This window comes from Sebastes umbrosus, chromosome 21, assembly GCF_015220745.1.
Source record: "Sebastes umbrosus isolate fSebUmb1 chromosome 21, fSebUmb1.pri, whole genome shotgun sequence".
NCBI lineage: Eukaryota > Metazoa > Chordata > Actinopteri > Perciformes > Sebastidae > Sebastes > Sebastes umbrosus.
This window is the reverse complement of record NC_051289.1, coordinates 1,080,868-1,102,239: the sequence shown is the minus strand read 5'-3', so window position 1 is coordinate 1,102,239 and position 21,372 is coordinate 1,080,868. Positions and strand designations below refer to the sequence as shown.

Genomic DNA, 21,372 nt, shown 5'->3' with positions numbered 1-21,372 from the left:
CACCAGCAACACCAACAGCAACACCACCAGCACCACCAACACCAGCTACACCACCAACACCAGCTACACCACCAGCACCAGCAACACCAACAGCAACACCACCAGCACCACCAACACCAGCAACACCACCAACACCAGCAACACCACCAGCACCAGCAACACCAACAGCAACACCACCAGCACCACCAACACCAGCAACACCACCAACACCAGCAACACCAACAGCAACACCAGCAGCAAACACCACCAACACCAGCTACACCACCAACACCAGCAACACCACCAGCACCACCAACACCAGCAACACCACCAACACCAGCAGCAACACCACCAACACCAGCAACACCACCAGCACCAGCAACACCACCAACACCAGCTACACCAGCTACACCACCAACACCAGCAACAACCACCACACCAGCAGCAACACCACCAACACCAGCAACACCACCAGCACCAGCAACACCACCAACACCAGCTACACCAGCTACACCACCAACACCAGCAACACCACCAGCACCAGCAACACCAGCTACACCAGCAACACCACCAACACCAGCTACACCAGCTACACCACCAACACCAGCAACACCACCAACACCAGCTACACCACCAACACCAGCAACACTAGCTACACCAGCAACACCAACAGCAACACCACCAACACCAGCTACACCAGCTACACCAGCTACACCACCAACACCAGCAACACCACCAACACCAGCTACACCACCAACACCAGCAACACTAGCTACACCAGCAACACCAGCAACACCACCAGCACCACCAACACCAACAGCAACACCACCAACACCAGCTACACCACCAACACCAGCTACACCACCAACACCAGCAACACCACCAACACCAGCAACACCACCAGCACCAGCAAACACCACCAGCACCAGCAACACCAACAGCAACACCACCAGCACCACCAACACCAGCAACACCACCAACACCAGCAACACCACCAGCACCAGCAACACCACAGCAACACCACCAGCACCACCAACAACACCACCAACACCAGCAACACCAACAGCAACACCAGCAGCAACACCACCAACACCAGCAGCACCACCAACACCAACAGCAACACCAGCAACACCACCAGCAACATCAGCAACACCACCAACACCAGCTACACCACCAACACCAGCTACACCAGCAAACACCAGCAACACCACCAGCACCACCAACACCACCAACACCAGCTACACCAGCTACACCACCAACACCAGCAACACCACCAACACCAGCTACACCACCAACACCAGCAACACCACCAACACCAGCTACACCACCAACACCAGCTACACCACCAACACCAGCAACACTAGCTTACACCAGCAACACCAGCAACACCACCAGCACCACCAACACCACCAACACCAGCTACACCAGCTACACCAACTACACCACCAACACCAGCAACACCACCAACACCAGCTACACCACCAACACCAGCAACACCACCAACACCAGCTACACCACCAACACCAGCAACACTAGCTACACCAGCAACACCAGCAGCACCACCAACACCAACAGCAACACCACCAACACCAGCTACACCAGCTACACCACCAACACCAGCAACACCACCAACACCAGCACCACCAACACCAACAGCAACACCACAACACCAGCTACACCAGCTACACCACCAACACCAGCAACACCACCAACACCAGCTACACCACCAACACCAGCAACACCACCAACACCAGCTACACCACCAACACCAGCAACACTAGCTACACCAGCAACACCAGCAACACCAACAGCAACACCACCAACACCAGCTACACCAGCTACACCACCAACACCAGCTACACCACCAACACCAGCAACACCACCAACACCAGCAACACCACCAGCAACACCACCAGCACCACCACCAGCACCACCAACACCAGCAACACCAGCAACACCAGCAACACCACCAGCACCAGCAACACCAACAGCAACACCACCAACACCAGCAACACCACCAACACCAGCAACACCAACAGCAACACCAGCAGCAACACCACCAACACCAGCAGCACCACCAACACCAACAGCAACACCACCAACACCAGCTACACCACCAACACCAGCTACACCAGCAACACCAGCAACACCACCAGCACCAGCAACACCACCAACACCAGCTACACCAGCTACACCACCAACACCAGCAACACCACCAACACCAGCAACACCACCAACACCAGCTACACCACCAACACCAGCAACACTAGCTACACCAGCAACACCAGCAACACCACCAGCTACACCACCAACACCACCAACACCAGCTACACCACCAACACCAGCTACACCACCAGCACCAGCAACACCAACAGCAACACCACCAGCACCACCAACACCAGCTACACCACCAACACCAGCTACACCACCAGCACCAGCAACACCAACAGCAACACCACCAGCACCACCAACACCAGCAACACCACCAACACCAGCAACACCACCAGCACCAGCAACACCAACAGCAACACCACCAGCACCACCAACACCAGCAACACCACCAACACCAGCAACACCAACAGCAACACCAGCAGCAACACCACCAACACCAGCTACACCACCAACACCAGCAACACCACCAGCACCACCAACACCAGCAACACCACCAACACCAGCAGCAACACCACCAACACCAGCAACACCACCAGCACCAGCAACACCACCAACACCAGCTACACCAGCTACACCACCAACACCAGCAACACCACCAACACCAGCTACACCACCAACACCAGCAACACCACCAACACCAGCTACACCACCAACACCAGCAACACTAGCTACACCAGCAACACCAGCAACACCAACAGCAACACCACCAACACCAGCTACACCAGCTACACCAGCTACACCACCAACACCAGCTACACCACCAACACCAGCAACACCACCAACACCAGCAACACCACCAGCAACACCACCAGCACCACCACCAGCACCACCAACACCAGCAACACCAGCAACACCAGCAACACCACCAGCACCAGCAACACCAACAGCAACACCACCAACACCAGCAACACCACCAACACCAGCAACACCAACAGCAACACCAGCAGCAACACCACCAACACCAGCAGCACCACCAACACCAACAGCAACACCACCAACACCAGCTACACCACCAACACCAGCTACACCAGCAACACCAGCAACACCACCAGCACCAGCAACACCACCAACACCAGCTACACCAGCTACACCACCAACACCAGCAACACCACCAACACCAGCAACACCACCAACACCAGCTACACCACCAACACCAGCAACACTAGCTACACCAGCAACACCAGCAACACCACCAGCTACACCACCAACACCACCAACACCAGCTACACCACCAACACCAGCTACACCACCAGCACCAGCAACACCAACAGCAACACCACCAGCACCACCAACACCAGCTACACCACCAACACCAGCTACACCACCAGCACCAGCAACACCAACAGCAACACCACCAGCACCACCAACACCAGCAACACCACCAACACCAGCAACACCACCAGCACCAGCAACACCAACAGCAACACCACCAGCACCACCAACACCAGCAACACCACCAACACCAGCAACACCAACAGCAACACCAGCAGCAACACCACCAACACCAGCTACACCACCAACACCAGCAACACCACCAGCACCACCAACACCAGCAACACCACCAACACCAGCAGCAACACCACCAACACCAGCAACACCACCAGCACCAGCAACACCACCAACACCAGCTACACCAGCTACACCACCAACACCAGCAACACCACCAACACCAGCAGCAACACCACCAACACCAGCAACACCACCAGCACCAGCAACACCACCAACACCAGCTACACCAGCTACACCACCAACACCAGCAACACCACCAGCACCAGCAACACCAGCTACACCAGCAACACCACCAACACCAGCTACACCAGCTACACCACCAACACCAGCAACACCACCAGCACCAGCAACACTCCACACTAAACTAAAACGCTTAAAGTCTCACCACTCCAACGACCAAAACTCACCGAAGAGGAGAAAACAATAAACTTCACTTGATGCAACCATAAATCACCTCTAATGTTTAGTGGTGAAAAGTTGTGTTTGAGGGATCATCTTCATCTTCTTCTTCTTCTTCTTCTTCTTCTTCTTCTTCTTCTTCTTCTTCTTCTTCTTCTCCTTCTTCTTCTTCTTCTTCTTCTTCTTCTTCTTCTCCTTCTCCTTCTTCTTCTTCTTCTTCTTCTTCTTCTCCTTCTTCTTCTTCTTCTTCTTCTTCTTCTTCTTCTTCTTCTTCTCCTTCTTCTTCTTCTTCTTCTTCTTCTTCTTCTTCTTCTTCTTCTTCTTCTTCGGTGTTTATTGTTGGTTGGTAAACCAGCTTAGAGGTGCATTACCTCCACCTGCTGGACTGGAGGTGGAGCAGGAGATTGGCAGGATAAATAAATTAATTAATTAATTAATTAATTAATTAATTAATTAATTAAAAAAACAATAAAATAAAAACTAATAATTATTAATAATAATAATAACAATAATTAAATTCTCTCCATTATTCCTGTTGCCCTTTAAGTAATTAATTAGAAGATTGTGTTCTTTCTTAGATGTCTTTCCTAGCAGATTGTAATATTTCCATCATCTACTCCTGATAGCAATTCCCTTCTTTCTTTGTCATATTTGCTGCACTCTATAAGAACATGCTTGACAGTTTCTGGTTTATTACAGTGCGTGCATAGTCCAGTTGGGTGCTTGCCTATTCTATGGAGTGTTTGGTTTAATCCTGTATGTCCTATTCTCAGACGGGTAATGACCATCTCGTCCCTTGGGCTCCTGCTCCGTATTCCACCAGCTCCTACATGTGTCTGAATACTGTACAGATGTCTCCCTTTGTCACTTAGGTCCCAGTATTCTTGCCAGGTTTTGTGCATCAAGTCCTTAATGATGGTCTTAACCTCTGCTTTACTTAACGGTATTTGTATGTCAATTAAGTGTCGTTTTAATGATTGTTTGGCCAATATATCTGCATTCTCATTTCCTTCCACCCCTATGTGTGCAGGAACTCTGCACACTCGTACAACAGCAACCAGCTCATCCTCAGCCTTCCATGTTAAAACCTACTGGATGAACCGTGTTACTGCACTCATTCCTAAGAGCCCGGACACACCGGGAGCATCAGGAGCGCGTGGTGGCTGCGTGATTCACGTAGCCGCCAGGCGTTCACACCAGCTGCGTTTCTGCTGCGTTTCTGCTGCGTTTCCGCTGCGTTTCTGCAGCTGCTGCTGTCAGCCCTTTCTTTCTACATAGAGTTTGCCTTTTAATGGCCATTTCATTTCATTATAAATATCATTTATATTTATTTTAGACAGAAAAAGGTTAAGAAACATGTGGTAATTTGTAAATAATAATAATAATCCACAATTAAAACTATACATACATACATATATATATATATATATATATACGTATATATATATACACATGTATATATATATACATATATATATACATGTGTATATATACATATATACGTATATATATACACGTATATATATATACGTGTATATATATATACATACAAACACGTATATATACATATATATATGTATATATATATATATATATATACGTATATATACATATACTGTATATATAAAGAGAGAGAGAGATGCACAGCAGCTGTAAGAACTAATACAAATAGGACTAATAACAATAATCGATATCAGTGGATGTAAAAAAGTGATAATACAGAATTAATATATATATATATTATTTATTTATTTATTTATATTCTTACACCCTTAAAATCAAGACGGCCTTGCAAGTTGCAACCCCCCTGTGAAGCTTTAGTGAGCCCCGGGTGGGGAACCAGTGTGTTCTGGTTTTCTTTGAACATGTATAGAGGTCTGGTCCCCAAACAGTTGTATTTAGATGGAATTATATTGTGACATGTATATTAAATTAAATTAAATGAGAACATTTCAAATGGCACAAATGTGTACTTTTTTATTTTGATGCTTTGGCAACAGTTTTTTTTTCTTTCTTTTATGCCCATAAAGTCACTTTGAATTGAATTGGCACCCAAATGGCCAATTTAGAGATCCCACCTCAACCTTTGCTCTGCTTCACTTCATTAGCATCAATCTGTGCACAGGCAACATCATTCCAAAGGGACATTCACTCTATTCACAAGACTGTGAAAAACAGAGTGGAGTTAAAGATGGGGGACGATTCAAAGGCAGTTTGATATAACAGCACATCAACGCTGATCTGGTTCAACATGCTAGCACTGAAAAACATTAAAGAAACGCAGCTCCGTTCTCTTCAGTGACGCTTCGATTCACGGTCTGTCGCAAAAAATGAAACGAAATGCAAAAATTACATTAAATGTTCAACTTCTTTTAGTTAACACAAATCAATGACAGATATTGATCCAGAAACCCTCACAGGTACTGCATTTAGTATAAAACAATATGCTCACATCATAACATGGCAAACTGCAGCCCAACAGGCAACAACAGCTGTCAGTGTGTCAGTGTGCTGACTTGACTATGACTTGCCCCAAACTGCATGTGATTATCATAAAGTGGGCATGTCTGTAAAGGGGAGACTCGTGGGTACCCATAGAACCCATTTACATTCACTGATCTGGAGGTCAGAGGTCAAGGGACCCCTTTGGAAAAGGCCATGACAGTTTTTCTTCGCCAAAATGTACCGTAAGTTTGGAGCGTTATTTAACCTCCTTCATGACCAGCTAGTATGACATGGTTGGTACCGATGGATTCATCAGGTTTTATAGTTTCGTATGATACCAGTATCTTCACTCTAGCTTTAAAACTGAGCAGACTAAATATCCCAAGTTGCGTTAATGTGTTAAAGAAATTAGTGGCGTTAAAACGAATTTGCATTAACACGTCATTATCACATTAACTTTGACAGCCCTAATTAAAAATTAATTAATAATTTTCCAAAAATTAGCAATAAGAAGGCAGTCCCAAAACACAAATAAATGTCCCTGGAGCATTAACAGAACTGAAAGAACAGATATACGAAGTAACTAGACACATTATATAACGCCAGTAAGGCAGAGCACAGGCCCTATGAATAACCTTCAAATAAATCAGTATGCGATAGATATTAGACCATATTGTAGTCCACTCTGGTCGACAACCATAAGTCAGGAGCTCTCTATCGCAGGTCTTCATCACTGACAACACATCGGTTTTTATCCCAAGTAAATGATTATAAAATCCTGAGACCAAACCACAAGAGCTTGAAAATGAATTCACTTTTCCCCCCAAACTTCAGTGAATCACCTTCAGAGTGAAAGTCCACACAGGCTTCCACGACGGGATTTATCATTTAAAGACAACAATAAGTGATGTGAGTCTCTGAAACAGCCAGATATTATAGAGATTCATCATCACACTCCAGCTTCTAGCTTTTGCTTCAGCCTAAGATCTGAACACCCACGGATCGTCCTTACGGAGAGCAGCGATCAGAACTGAGCTGGCTTCAGTTCCCTTTAGTCGCACCGTGTCGATCAGGTCTCGTGCTTTATCTGCCCTGGTTTTTGTTCTGATTGACTGCATTTCACCATCGCTTATGACGCGACGCTGAAAGAGTTCATCCAGAAGCTTGTTCAGATTAGGATCAGACATTCCCTCTACAAACTTTGTTCGAACCAACCGCAGCCTCTCCTCTGGTGAGACGCTGTCCTCTGGTGGGACGCTGTCCTCTGGTGGGACGCTGTCCTCTGCTGGGACGTTCCTCTGAGGGATTTCCATTGTTAGATCTGGGAGATAACCAGGGAAAAAAACAACAATGACTTTTAAAGAGCAATTCAACTGAAATGAAACGTCATGTTTCTGTACAGCAACATGTCTGCTCTGTAAATCAGTTGTTCTGTGTTCAAAATCAGAAACCAAAAGGGAGACATTCATATTTTATATGTTTTGGTTTCATGATTCTTCTCTGTGGTGAGTGCATGTTCTCCCCGTGTCGCCTTTGTTTTGGCCGACAAGTCGCACTCGAACACACCGCAAAGACGACAGCCGACGGTCAGTTAGCTCGTACGTTCTGCTCCTGGTGAGAGGAAATAACTCTCCACACCGGCAGGCGGCGGTAGTCTGTATCCATCACTCAGAAAGGGAAACAGGAAGAGCGAGGACGGAGGATATACAAGCCGTTGTTATGATACGTACATGAAACAAAGCGGACCATTTTCACACCGCTCTCACTCACCACTTAGCTTCATTCCAGATGTTCATGTCGCTGTGAGAATATGGTACCGTCGGGTATCCACATGTTGACGTTGGTAGAGTAGTGTAACGTAATGTGTTCGTAGCGAATGAGAAATAATCCTGATCTCAAAACTGATCAAAATAATAAAAGGTAATCTTTACCTGTCAGACACACTTCACGTTTCCAGACGTCGTCTGTCCTCTCTTGAGCCTTGACCGTCAAAGTCACTTTCTCTGGGATCGTAGTCATTAAAACTTCAAATGTGGGATGGTAATTTGGTCCATAATCTGAGTCAAATGGTGTACACTGAAAACCAGAAGCATTGCGTCATTTTCAGTCTGGTTAAAATGTTTATCTGGTTCTTTCTTAATTGTGAATCTATTTTCAACATGCAGCCAAAATTATATTGATGATAATTCAGTGACTTGACTCACTTCAGATTGTATTGTGAAGCCCTCAGGTTCACAGTGGACACTGTAACGTTGACCAAAGTTGAAAAGACACTTGGCAGAGATCGGGATGTACGTAGCACCTCTTTGTCGGGCCTCAACCTTCAGAAACAGAACATTTTTAATATGCCGTTTATGCTCATATTGTCGAGTACACTTAAAAACAACGAATGTTGACCAAAGTGCCTCACAGAGCGATGAGAATCAGAATGAAATAAAACACAGAAATAATTAAGAGGATGCAAGTAAATTAATAAAAGTGTAGAATAAATAATTCTGGATTAAAATCCCAAAACATGACAGCATCCAATAAATAAATAAAAACAGTGTGTGACCAGTCTTCAAGGTGACTACTGACAGACTAAAGAAAAGAGACGGGTCTTAAGACAGGTTTGAAGTTATCACTGGAGGAGGGAGATGTAATGGTGAGGGGGAAACTGTTCCTCCATTCAGGACCAACAACCTAAAGAGCCCAATCAGCCCGGGATTCTAACTGGGAGCGTGGCTGATGATGAGCACATATGACAGATGGCTTTACCTCGCTTACAGGGACGTTGCTGTTCAGCAGAAAGACATCGAGTACTTGTTGTGTTCTGGTGGGAGGTCGGAGGAACAGCAGAACTTGGCCCTTTATCGGCCATATCTTGTTCCGAATCTTTTTCCAGATCAGGCCAAAGGCAGAGAGGTGAGAGATCTTCACAACCACATGAGTGTCTGTAATCTCCAGCGGCTCCAAGATGCTCATTTCATCATCAGAGATGTGAGCGACAGACAACAGGCCGTCACAGAGCAATGCTGTGGAAGCAAAGAGCTGTTCAACTTTTGTTTTAATGCCAACAGGTTCATCTACCCAATTCATTTCTTACCACTTGCCACAATCTATTGCCTCTAACTCTGGAGCATCCCGAGGATGTGCCACTTCACCTCTATTCTTTACCTCCTATTTTTGAATTCATTATTATTTTACTGTTCCAGGTGTGATCTGTGTGGATGTGTGCATTTAGCGTTGTGCATAAAATCCATTACATTTATATATATATATATATATAAATATAAATTTATATAAATATCACCGAATGCAGCTAATCTCAACAAAGTTCACATTAATAAACATTTTTGCAATTTTACTGATTACTTTTGAACAATGTCTTTACCTTCCTTTGTGTCACAGTGTTGGAGGTGGAGCTGACGGAGAGCAGCATCCTCAGAACACTTGATGTTGAACAGCGGCCCTGCGGCCATTTTGCCAGCTGATTGGAGGAAGCTCTCATCCCATTGGACGGTCCTGTACTGTAGCTCCGCCTCCTGAGCCATGACGAACACCAGTCCAGTCAAAGCACACCGGAACACACCTGGACCAGGACACCTGAAGCTGTAGGACAAAGAGGGCCAAACTGATATAACCAGCATTTATTGGCCTGTTAGTCTCTCTCTTTTAGTCGAGGCCTCAGCAAGGAAACGAGGTTGGTTGGGATATGACATGCTTTCTTTAAAGTTGGTGGGACATATCACCACCATACACATCTTTATCTGTGCTTATAAACTGGAGCCAAACAGCTCCATGTTGAAATCTAATTTCTGATGTTGAGGTTGAACCACGGCCTGCTCCTGGGCAGGATGCTAGCGCAGAGTTCGTTAGTTTGCTGCCACCTCAACCCAAACCTGTTGAAGGAAAAACAGAATCCTTTTTAAGAGGCAAAGCCTGTTTTAAAAAGAACGTTATCACTTATGTATCATCAGGGTTGCATCTGTTGACCTTGACAGATGAGACTTAACACCCTTCAGGGTTGGTGATATGTTCAAATCAATATCACCACATTAACAAGGCAAAAGTGAGCATGGCTCACATACCCCCCCCCCCCGCTCACTGCTTGACCCCTACTAAAGAAGGACCAAAGGTTTCGCCCTTTTGGAAAATGTTGTGCACCCTATATGTATGTCCATATATCAAGCATATGCAAATTCACATATAAACTAGTCAAAATAATCTTGAATGCAAACTGAGCCTCAACACAAATTATTACTATATATTAGGGCTGTCAATCCATTCAGATATTTAATTATGATTAATCGCAAATTAATCACACATTTTGAATCTGTTCAAAATGTACCTTAAAGGGAGATATGTCAAGTATTTAATACTCTTATCAACATGGGAGTGGACAAATATGCTGCTTTATGCAAATGTATTTACATTCACATATCTGGAGGTCAGAGGTCAAGGGACCCCTTTGAAAATGGACATGACAGTTTTTCCTCTCCAAAATGTAGCTTAAGTTTGGAGCGTTATTTAACCTCCTTCATGACGAGCTAGTATGACATGGTTGGTACCGATGGATTCATCAGGTTTTAGAGTTTCATATGAGCCCACTACAACCTCTGAAAGATCGATTGCATTAATGCGTTAAAGAAATTAGTGGCGTTAAAACGGTTTTGCGGTAACTTCGACAGCCCTACTATATATTATTCTTTCTTTGTGGGGATTTTTAGTTCTCTATATCTGTAGAATATGATATGCCTTTGGGTTGAAACTATTCAGATATACCAACTTGCTGTTCAATGTGCCTTACATTAGATTATGTTCTATATACAGCATGGCCTCGTCTATTACAGGGTTCCTACACATTTTACATTTCAAAGACTTCCACACTTCTCTGTAGATTTTTCAGACCATATTTGACTTTGTGACTCGGGGTTCAGAGGACGCTGTGACAAGACTACAGTGCTTCAGTTAACCTGCTCCGCAGCAGGTTATGTTCCAGATAAGAGATCAACTGGTATTAAAGCACCGACTACTGACCAATCAGAGCTCGGTGAGCAGATCGTATGATAATATTACACACATATGAAGAAGTTACAGTCATAATCAGACTAAAAACAACTCAGTTTAAACTGACAGATACAGGAAGGACAGCTGGCTGGATGCTGGGGGTGTTTACCGCTTTGAATTATGTTTTTATATTTATATTTTTACTCGCTCTCAAGTCCGTTTCACACCGCCGGAGACGGGACGCCGCTGAGAGAAGACTGAAATAGTCAAACACGCCACAGCATTGCTGAATGGTATAATGAAGTGTAATTTATTGATCTATTATAAACTGAAAGCTATTTATACATCACTGCCCCATCTAGACGAATATATCTGACTTTAGAGTATTCCGTTAAATTAATAAGTCTGTTAATTTACACATTCATACATCAGCATTTTGGTTTATATTCCAGCTGTCCTTCCTGCATTTGGCAGCTTCAGCTGTGTTACTGTTAGTCTGATTATGTGTTTAACTTCTCGATCTCGGTTGTTGGGGTTAGTTAATCCAGATAACTAGAAGATACCCTGGGTATGTTGAACTGGCTTTGTAGTACAGGCCTCTGCTGATTACATTCACACTTAATCATGAAGTGGTGTTCATTCTGGAGATTATCTTGCTGAACAAAACGTGTCAGTATCATAAACACAGAGATGATTTTCTGCAATAAACCAAAACCCAATGGATCAATCCCATTGGCTGTTAGTGGAGGGAACCAGAGTGATGCTAACTTCCTGGTTGTTCTACAGAAATACGTCATCCCTGCAGCGCTCTATTGGTGTTGTTCATTCCTTATTAAACTCTCATCATTTGGAACCTTCAACTTAGTGAAGGATTCAGTGGGAGGAAGACTTGGGGACACAGTTTCCTGATGAAGTTTAGAAGAAGGCTTCAGATAGGGTACATTCCTCTTCAATTTCCTGACGACATACAATTATCCAGGTCAAAGGTTTCACACCGTCTCCACTGGTCTAAAGTAAAGCTAGCCAAGTCCATGTCTGGTGTGGATCCTGTGTGTGACCGATGCAGGCTAGCACCAGCCACCCTGTCACACTGAGTTGGTTTTGTCCAAAACTAAATATAGTTTCTGGCATCAATATTACACACTCTGGGTCCAGAGTTTATACGATTACCTGTATGGAGATTCAGCTGTCTGCTCAGGTGAGAAGGATGTTGGAGCCTGGAATCAAAAAAGGAACAGAATTAGTTATTTTAATAGAAATACCAACTTGTCTTAGTGTTTAATAAAGTGATGAAATACTAGAGCCACACTGTCAATACTCAACTCAAGCACCCTGTATGAGTCAGAGAGGAAATGACTTCAATGGAGTGACAGTGTGAGGTGTGTTAGAGAAGACTACACAGAAGGACAACTACACCAAGAACATGGCTCTCAATAATCACCATGTATTTAGCTCCTGATTTACTAACACACCAGATCCAGTACCAGTACCAGTACCAGTACCAGTACCAGCACCAGTACCAGTACCAGCACCAATACCAGCACCAGTACCAGTACCAGTACCAGCACCAGCACCAGCACCAGCAACAGCACCAGCTCCAGTACCAGTAACAGTACCAGTACCAGCACCAGCACCAGCACCAGTACCAGCACCAGTACCAGCACCAGTACCAGCACCAGCTCTAGTACCAGTAACAGTACCAGTACCAGCACCAGCACCAGCACCAGCACCAGCTCCAGTACCAGTACCAGTACCAGTACCAGTACCAGCACCAGCTCCAGTACCAGTACCAGTACCAGCACCAGCTCCAGTTCCAGTACCAGTACCAGCACCAGTACCAGGACTGATCGTGGTCCTGCCAGTGACGAGAGCTCAGAGGCCAAGTCTAGTAAATAAATGATAGTTCAGTGATCTTCACTCCACACTATTAACTTCTGCAGGTGAATGCAGTCTAAGTCATTAAATGAATGTCTGCCTGCAGGTGTAATACACTACAGTTCTTCAGCGGGAGATCCTTGATAAATGTCCAAGTAAAGTCATCCATGGTTCATACTGGAGGATTTCACACCGTACAACTGCTCCTTTCTCACCTTTTCCTCGTCCTCAGGTAGCTTTATTCCCTCATTCAGTTTGACATCTGAGTCACATGAAAGTGAAAGAGAAAAAAAAGGATCAGATATTCATGAATATTGTTCAAATAAATTGTCATTTATTCCCATGATGCTGCTCAGAGTGATCACAGTAACCGGCTCGTCTTGTTAATGGAGGTTCAATTGATTTACATTAAGATGTGTTCAAGCACATATTACACTACACTACTCTACCAACGTAATATGTAAACATGTGGACAGGTGATGGTATCATAGGTAGACTGTTAAACTCACTATGGTCCAGGTGACCCACCCTATCATTTCCCTGATGATGCTACATTGTGAACTACAAATCCGTGTTGAAATCGGCAGGACGAGAGCTTAACAGGAGGATCCATTCATTTATATTATGAGGTGTTCAGGCTCTACTCAGTTAAAATGAGCATTAAGCAAAGGTAAATTATAACGCTATCATGATGCATTCAAATGTAATCTTGTATAATGCAGTTTTTAAATCCAGTTTGAAGGACATTTTTACAGCAATATAAAATAGATATTCGAGGGAATTCTGACCTTTTTTATTTATATACAATCATTTACTTCCTAATTAATTGAAATGTGTTTCTATGAATACCCACTATAAATGACAATAACAAAGAAAAAGGATAACATTTAGAGTTTTTTACGGTTGGAATGTAGCACAACATGGTAGTGAAAGCAGCGCTTTGTTTATTTAAATATGAAATTGCAATAAAAATATTTTGTCCCTAAAAACATAAATAATGGTGATCTCAAAATTGATCACAAAAAATCATGATTATCATTTCAGCCCTAAATCCACTAGTGGATAATGTTCAATTAACAGAGAAATAATGTGGGGAAAATGATGTGTATTGTACATTACATGTAGCCTAAATAAAGAATGTTATGAGCTATACATATATACACACACTGTCTATTTCATTCAGTTATATCACTGGGGTCTAAACTGTGCAGGAGGATGAAGCCTTTACCTTTCAGACACACTTCATGTTTCCAGATGTCCGTCCCCTCTTGATCCCGGACCATCAAAGTCACTTTCTCTGGGATCGTAGTCAGGAAAACCTCAAATGTGGGATGGTAATTTGGTCCATAATCTGAGTCAAATTGTGCACGCTGAAAACCAGAAGCATCATGTCATTTTCAATCTGGTTAAAATGTTTATCTGGTTCTTTCTTAATTGTGAATCTATTTTCAACATGCAGCCAAAATTATATTGATGATAATTCTGTGACTTGACTCACTTCAGATTGTATTGTGAAGCCCTCAGGTTCACAGTGGACACTGTAACTTTGACCAAAGTTGAGAAGACAGTCGGCAGAGATCGGGATGTACGTAGCACCTCTTTGTCGGGCCTCAACCTTCAGGAACAGAACATTTTTAATATGCCGTTTATGCTCATATTGTCGAGTACACTTAAAAACAACAAATGTTGACCAAAGTGCCTCACAGAGCGATGAGAATCAGAATCAAATAAAACACAGAAATAATTAAGAGGATGCAAGTAAATTAATAAAATGTTGTCAAAAACATGACAGCAATGCACAGAAGTCAAATAAATACAAATAAAGACATAAAATAAAAAACAGTGTGTGACGGGCAGGAAGAATTGGTGATGTTAGTTTTTACTTTGTACTGAACATTGAGGAAGGATGGACGGATGAAGACATGGAGACACGTTAAATAAACACTAATCAACACGTTGGTCCTCCATCTCTGAGCTCCATCTCACTACTACTTTATGCTTCACGTTTAGCATTAGCTCATGCGTTAGCCGCGGCCGCCATGACGGCGGTGGTCGTCCTTCCTTCTTCAGTCAGCTTGGTTCTCTATTGGCTGTCGTTCTTTCCCACGTGACTGCGTCATCTGCTGTCCTCGGGGTTCCCCACACACAACAGGAGATCCCATCCTAGATATTCAACATGTTTAATATTTGAAATCGGTGTGACCAGGATGGACTTCAGAGCCGATCAGAGGATGTAAACAACACTCTGAATATACCTCACACCACAGGAACATCTGGAAAGATCATCTTTAGAACCATCAATCAATCAGGGCTTTGCTGACGATGGTCAGGAGGAATCAGGACTAAACTCAGCTGATTCATGTGTAGTGTGGACCTGGCATCAATCAGTTCTAACAAAGGCTGATCTGTCTTGGGGGGTAGGAGGACAACCACTGAAGAGCATGTCCCTCTTATCCAACACCACTGATGCAACAAGTGTGTCACAGCCGTGTGCATCACTTTTTACTGTCCCCTGGAAACAGTTTCCCTCGTCGTCTGTGCTTCTTGCAGCAGCTTTCTGTATTTGGTTGTTTCCCTATTTACAGGATTTGTTGTCACGTTGGTGAAGATGTTTTCTTAATTTGCTTGTAAAACACAATTAAATTTAGTCTCTTTGCTTGTGTTCTATAAAAGTTGCAGTTTGTTGAGCTCTCATGGCCACCGTACCTTTAGACCACTGTTTACTATTTACACCACCTGGTGGAAGGATCACGAATGACAATGGCAGACAGAAAGGCAGCGCCGAGAGCAAAACACAGAAGAAGGAAAAACTAAAAACAAAAGCACAATCTGAAGATTTACAGTTCACATTGATTTAGATTCCTACCACAGCATGAGGTTCATAAATAAAAGAAGCAATGTGTGACTGACAGGAATCATCTTTGTGGAAATAGCTGAGTTCTGGCTGATGATCAGCACATATGACAGATGGCTTTACCTCGGTTACATCGACGTTGCTGTTCAGCAGAAAGACATTGAGTACTTGTTGTGTTCTGGTGGGCGGTCGGAGGAACAGCAGAACTTGTCCATTTATCGGCCATATGAGGTTCTGAATCCTAAGAATCGGATCCCAGATCAGGCCAAAGGCAGAGAGGTGAGAGATCTTCACAACCACATGAGTGTCTGTAATCTCCAGCGGCTCCAAGATGCTCATTCCATAATCAGAGATGTGAGCGACAGACAACAGGCCGTCACAGAGCAATGCTGTGAAAGCAAAGAGCTGTTAAACTTTTGTTTTAATGCCAACAGGTTCATCTACCCAATTCATTTCTTACCACTTGCCACAATCTATTGCCTCTAACTCTGGAGCATCCCGAGGATGTGCCACTTCACCTCTATTCTTTACCTCCTATTTTTGAATTCATTATTATTTTACTGTTCCACGTGTGATCTGTGTGGATGTGTGCATTTAGCGTTGTGCATAAAATCCATTACATTTATATATATATATATATATAAATATAAATTTATATAAATATCACCGAATGCAGCTAATCTCAACAAAGTTCACATTAATAAACATTTTTGCAATTTTACTGATTACTTTTGAACAATGTCTTTACCTTCCTTTGTGTCACAGTGTTGGAGGTGGAGCTGACGGAGAGCAGCATCCTCAGAACACTTGATGTTGAACAGCGGCCCTGCGGCCATTTTGCCAGCTGAATGGAGGAAGCTCTCATCCCATTGGACGGTCCTGTACTGTAGCTCCGCCTCCTGAGCCATGACGAACACCAGTCCAGTCAAAGCACACTGGAACACACCTGGACCAGGACACCTGAAGCTGTAGGACAAAGAGGGCCAAACTGATATAACCAGCATTTATTGGCCTGTTAGTCTCTCTCTTTTAGTCGAGGCCTCAGCAAGGAAACGAGGTTGGTTGGGATATGACATGCTTTCTTTAAAGTTGGTGGGACATATCACCACCATACACATCTTTATCTGTGCTTATAAACTGGAGCCAAACAGCTCCATGTTGAAATCTAATTTCTGATGTTGAGGTTGAACCACGGCCTGCTCCTGGGCAGGATGCTAGCGCAGAGTTCGTTAGTTTTTCTGCCACCTCAACCCAAACCTGTTGAAGGAAAAACAGAATCCTTTTTAAGAGGCAAAGCCTGTTTTAAAAAGAACGTTATCACTTATGTATCATCAGGGTTGTATCTGTTGACCTTGACAGATGAGACTTAACACCCTTCAGGGTTGGTGATATGTTCAAATCAATATCACCACATTAACAAGGCAAAAGTGAGCATGGCTCACATACCCCCCCCCCCGCTCACTGCTTGACCCCTACTAAAGAAGGACCAAAGGTTTCGCCCTTTTGGAAAATGTTGGGCACCCTGGACTTCTAACCCCCAAAAGACACAACTAGACCACACTGTCAACCATCACACCAAGTTTGAAGTTCATAAGTTAAAAAGTTTCCGAGTTCTGCTCTGGAAATGAAAGTATAACGGACGGAAGGACGGACACGCGGAGCGCTATATAACCCCGACTACGTTGTCACGGGGGTATAATAAAGACAATATTACAATATTGGTATGTATGTCCATATATCAAGCATATGCAAATTCACATATAAACTAGTCAAAATAATCTTGAATGCAAACTGAGCCTCAACACAAATTATTACTATATATTAGGGCTGTCAATCCATTCAGATATTTAATTATGATTAATCGCAAATTAATCACACATTTTGAATCTGTTCAAAATGTCCCTTAAAGGGAGATATGTCAAGTATTTAATACTCTTATCAACATGGGAGTGGACAAATATGCTGCTTTATGCAAATGTATTTTCATTCACATATCTGGAGGTCAGAGGTCAAGGGACCCCTTTGAAAATGGACATGACAGTTTTTCCTCTCCAAAATGTAGCTTAAGTTTGGAGCGTTATTTAACCTCCTTCATGACGAGCTAGTATGACATGGTTGGTACTGATGGATTCATCAGGTTTTAGAGTTTCATATGAGCCCACTACAACCTCTGAAAGATTGATTGCATTAATGCGTTAAAGAAATTAGTGGCGTTAAAACGGTTTTGCGGTAACTTCAACAGCCCTACTATATATTATTCTTTCTTTGTGGGGATTTTTAGTTCTCTATATCTATAGAATATGATATGCCTTTGGGTTGAAACTATTCAGATATACCAACTTGCTGTTCAATGTGCCTTACATTAGATTATGTTCTATATACAGCAAGGCCTCGTCTATTACAGGGTTCCTACACATTTTACATTTCAGAGACTTCCAGACTTCTCCGTAGATTTTTCAGCGGCGCTCTATTGGTGTTGTTCATTCCTTATTAAACTCTCATCATTTGGAACCTTCAACTTAGTGAAGGATTCAGTGGGAGGAAGACTTGGGGACACAGTTTCCTGATGAAGTTTAGAAGAAGGCTTCAGATAGGGTACATTCCTCTTCAATTTCCTGACGACATACAATTATCCAGGTCAAAGGTTTCACACCGTCTCCACTGGTCTAAAGTAAAGCTGGACAAGTCCATGTCTGGTGTGGATCCTGTGTGTGACCGATGCAGGCTAGCACCAGCCACCCTGTCACACTGAGTTGGTTTTGTCCAAAACTAAATATAGTTTCTGTTAATCAATATGACACACTCTGGGTCCAGAGTTTATACGATTACCTGTATGAAGATCCAGCTGTCTGCTCAGGTGAAAAGGATGTTGGAGCCTGGAATCAAAAAAGGAACAGAATTAGTTATTTTAATAGAAATACCAACTTGTCTTAGTGTTTAATAAAGTGATGAAATACTAGAGCCACACTGTCAATACTCAACTCAAGCACCCTGTATGAGTCAGAGAGGAAATGACTTCAATGGAGTGACAGTGTGAGGTGTGTTAGAGAAGACTACACAGAAGGACAACTACACCAAGAACATGGGTCTCAATAATCACCATGTATTTAGCTCCGGATTTACTAACACACCAGATCCAGTACCAGTACCAGTACCAGCACCAACACCAGCACCAGTACCAGTACCAGTACCAGCACCAGCACCAGCACCAGCACCAGTACCAGCACCAGCACCAGCACCAGTACCAGCTCCAGTACTAGCACCAGCACCAGCACCAGCACCAGTACCAGTACCAGCTCCAGCACCAGCTCCAGCACCAGCACCAGCACCATCACCATCACCATCACCATCACCAGCACCAGTATCAGCACCAGCACCAGCACCAGTACCAGCTCCAGTACTAGCACCAGCTCCAGCACCAGTACCAGCTCCAACACCAGCACCAGCTTCAACACCAGCACCAGCTCCAGCACCAACTCCAGCACCAGCTCTAGTACCAGTACCAGCACCAGCTCCAGTACCAGTACCAGCACCAGCACCAGTACCAGCACCAACACCAGTTCCAGCACCAGGACGGATCGTGGTCCTGCCAGTGACGAGAGCTCAGAGGCCAAGTCTAGTAAATAAATGATAGTTCAGTGATCTTCACTCCACACTATTAACTTCTGCAGGTGAATGCAGTCTAAGTCATTAAATGAATGTCTGCCTGCAGGTGTAATACACTACAGTTCTTCAGCGGGAGATCCTTGATAAATGTCCAAGTAAAGTCATCCATGGTTCATACTGGAGGATTTCACACCGTACAACTGCTCCTTTCTCACCTTTTCCTCGTCCTCAGGTAGCTTTATTCCCTCATTCAGTTTGACATCTGAGTCACATGAAAGTGAAAGAGAATATTGATGAATATTGTTCAAATAGACGTGATCTTAACATCTGGAACAAAGATGGAACTGAGTAACAGTTTTGTTGTACAATGAGGACATTCTCATTTTAAGATCAGATGTGAATGTACAATAGTTTGATGAATGGGGGAAGTTGTTTCAATACTCACATTCTTTGTGTTTGGCAGCTCTGTAGTCCTTCATGTTGATCCTGTAGAGATCAACACAGACAGAAAAGTTATAGAACAAGTTTAAAATAATTGTCCGTTCTTTGAGTTAGCATCAATCTATCAGAATGAAATGCTTCTCATCATATCTGCACCATGAAGACTACAACTGACTGCTGACAATCATGTTCTGGTCCTACATTAAAGGAAAGAACTAGTCATTAGTCTAGATCAGGGGTGTCCAAACTACGGCCCGTGGGCCAACTGCGGCCCGTGGTCCCTTTTTTATTGGCCCGCAGCAAATTCTAAAAATATAATGGAATGTGGCCCACACATGAAACTTGCGCTTGAGTGTATTGTAGTTCTTAGTTTCACCACTAGATGGAGCTACTGCCTTCAACAAGGCAGATTCTCTGCAAAACACAATTAATCAAAGAAAAGGTTTGCCACGGATGACCAAAAATGGCAGAACCAAATAAACACAAGATAGCAAGTGAGTGCAGAAAACTTCAGACACGGTGGGAAAATGAATATTTGTTCATAGAAGTCAAGGGGAAGTGTGTCTGTTTGATTTGCAAAGAAACTGTTTCAGTGACGAAAGAGTATAATGTACGAAGACACTACGAAACCAAACATCAGACCTCCACGTCCTACACTGGTGCTGAGCGACAAGAGAAAGTTAAGCTAATGGCAGCTAGCCTGCTAGCTCAACAACAGTATTTTTTCTGTGCTAACAAAACACAAGAAAAAGCTACAATAGCTAGCTACGAAGTAGCTCAACTCATCGCGCGACACGGGAAACCTTGCTCAGATGGGGACTTCATAAAACAGTGCCTCACTGAAGTCGCAGGAATAATGTGCCCGGAAAAGATGCAGGATTTCAACAACGTGAGCGCGTCCAGAAACACAGTTGTGCGGCGAATCGAAGACTTGTCAGCTAACTTAAAGCATCAAGTGTCACATAAAGCTTGTGCTTTTTACTCGATTGCATGTGATGAGATTACAGATGCCACAGACACCGCACAGCTGTTCATGTTTTTGCGGGGAGATGACGATAACATCTGCATTACGGAGGAGCTGCTTGATCTCAAGGGTCTCAAGG

General features: G+C 43.8%; 1 protein-coding gene across 1 annotated transcript in view; it reads right to left on the bottom strand.

Moving 5' to 3' along the window:
• Positions 1 to 7,325: 7,325 nt before the first annotated feature.
• Positions 7,326 to 21,372, bottom strand: part of LOC119480982 (NACHT, LRR and PYD domains-containing protein 12-like) — a 705,305-nt gene continuing 691,258 nt past the window's right edge. Inside the window, exons 18-31 of the mRNA XM_037757651.1 lie at positions 20,274 to 20,314; positions 20,044 to 20,099; positions 19,052 to 19,098; positions 16,971 to 17,188; positions 16,346 to 16,611; positions 14,867 to 14,983; positions 14,597 to 14,738; positions 13,584 to 13,630; positions 12,664 to 12,710; positions 9,878 to 10,095; positions 9,262 to 9,518; positions 8,709 to 8,825; positions 8,436 to 8,580; positions 7,326 to 7,825 (exon numbers count right to left, since the gene is read on the bottom strand). Coding sequence (XP_037613579.1) covers positions 7,485 to 7,825; positions 8,436 to 8,580; positions 8,709 to 8,825; positions 9,262 to 9,518; positions 9,878 to 10,095; positions 12,664 to 12,710; positions 13,584 to 13,630; positions 14,597 to 14,738; positions 14,867 to 14,983; positions 16,346 to 16,611; positions 16,971 to 17,188; positions 19,052 to 19,098; positions 20,044 to 20,099; positions 20,274 to 20,314 — 2,059 coding nt within the window. The 3' untranslated portion in view covers positions 7,326 to 7,484. The remainder of the gene's footprint in view (positions 7,826 to 8,435; positions 8,581 to 8,708; positions 8,826 to 9,261; positions 9,519 to 9,877; positions 10,096 to 12,663; positions 12,711 to 13,583; positions 13,631 to 14,596; positions 14,739 to 14,866; positions 14,984 to 16,345; positions 16,612 to 16,970; positions 17,189 to 19,051; positions 19,099 to 20,043; positions 20,100 to 20,273; positions 20,315 to 21,372) is intronic.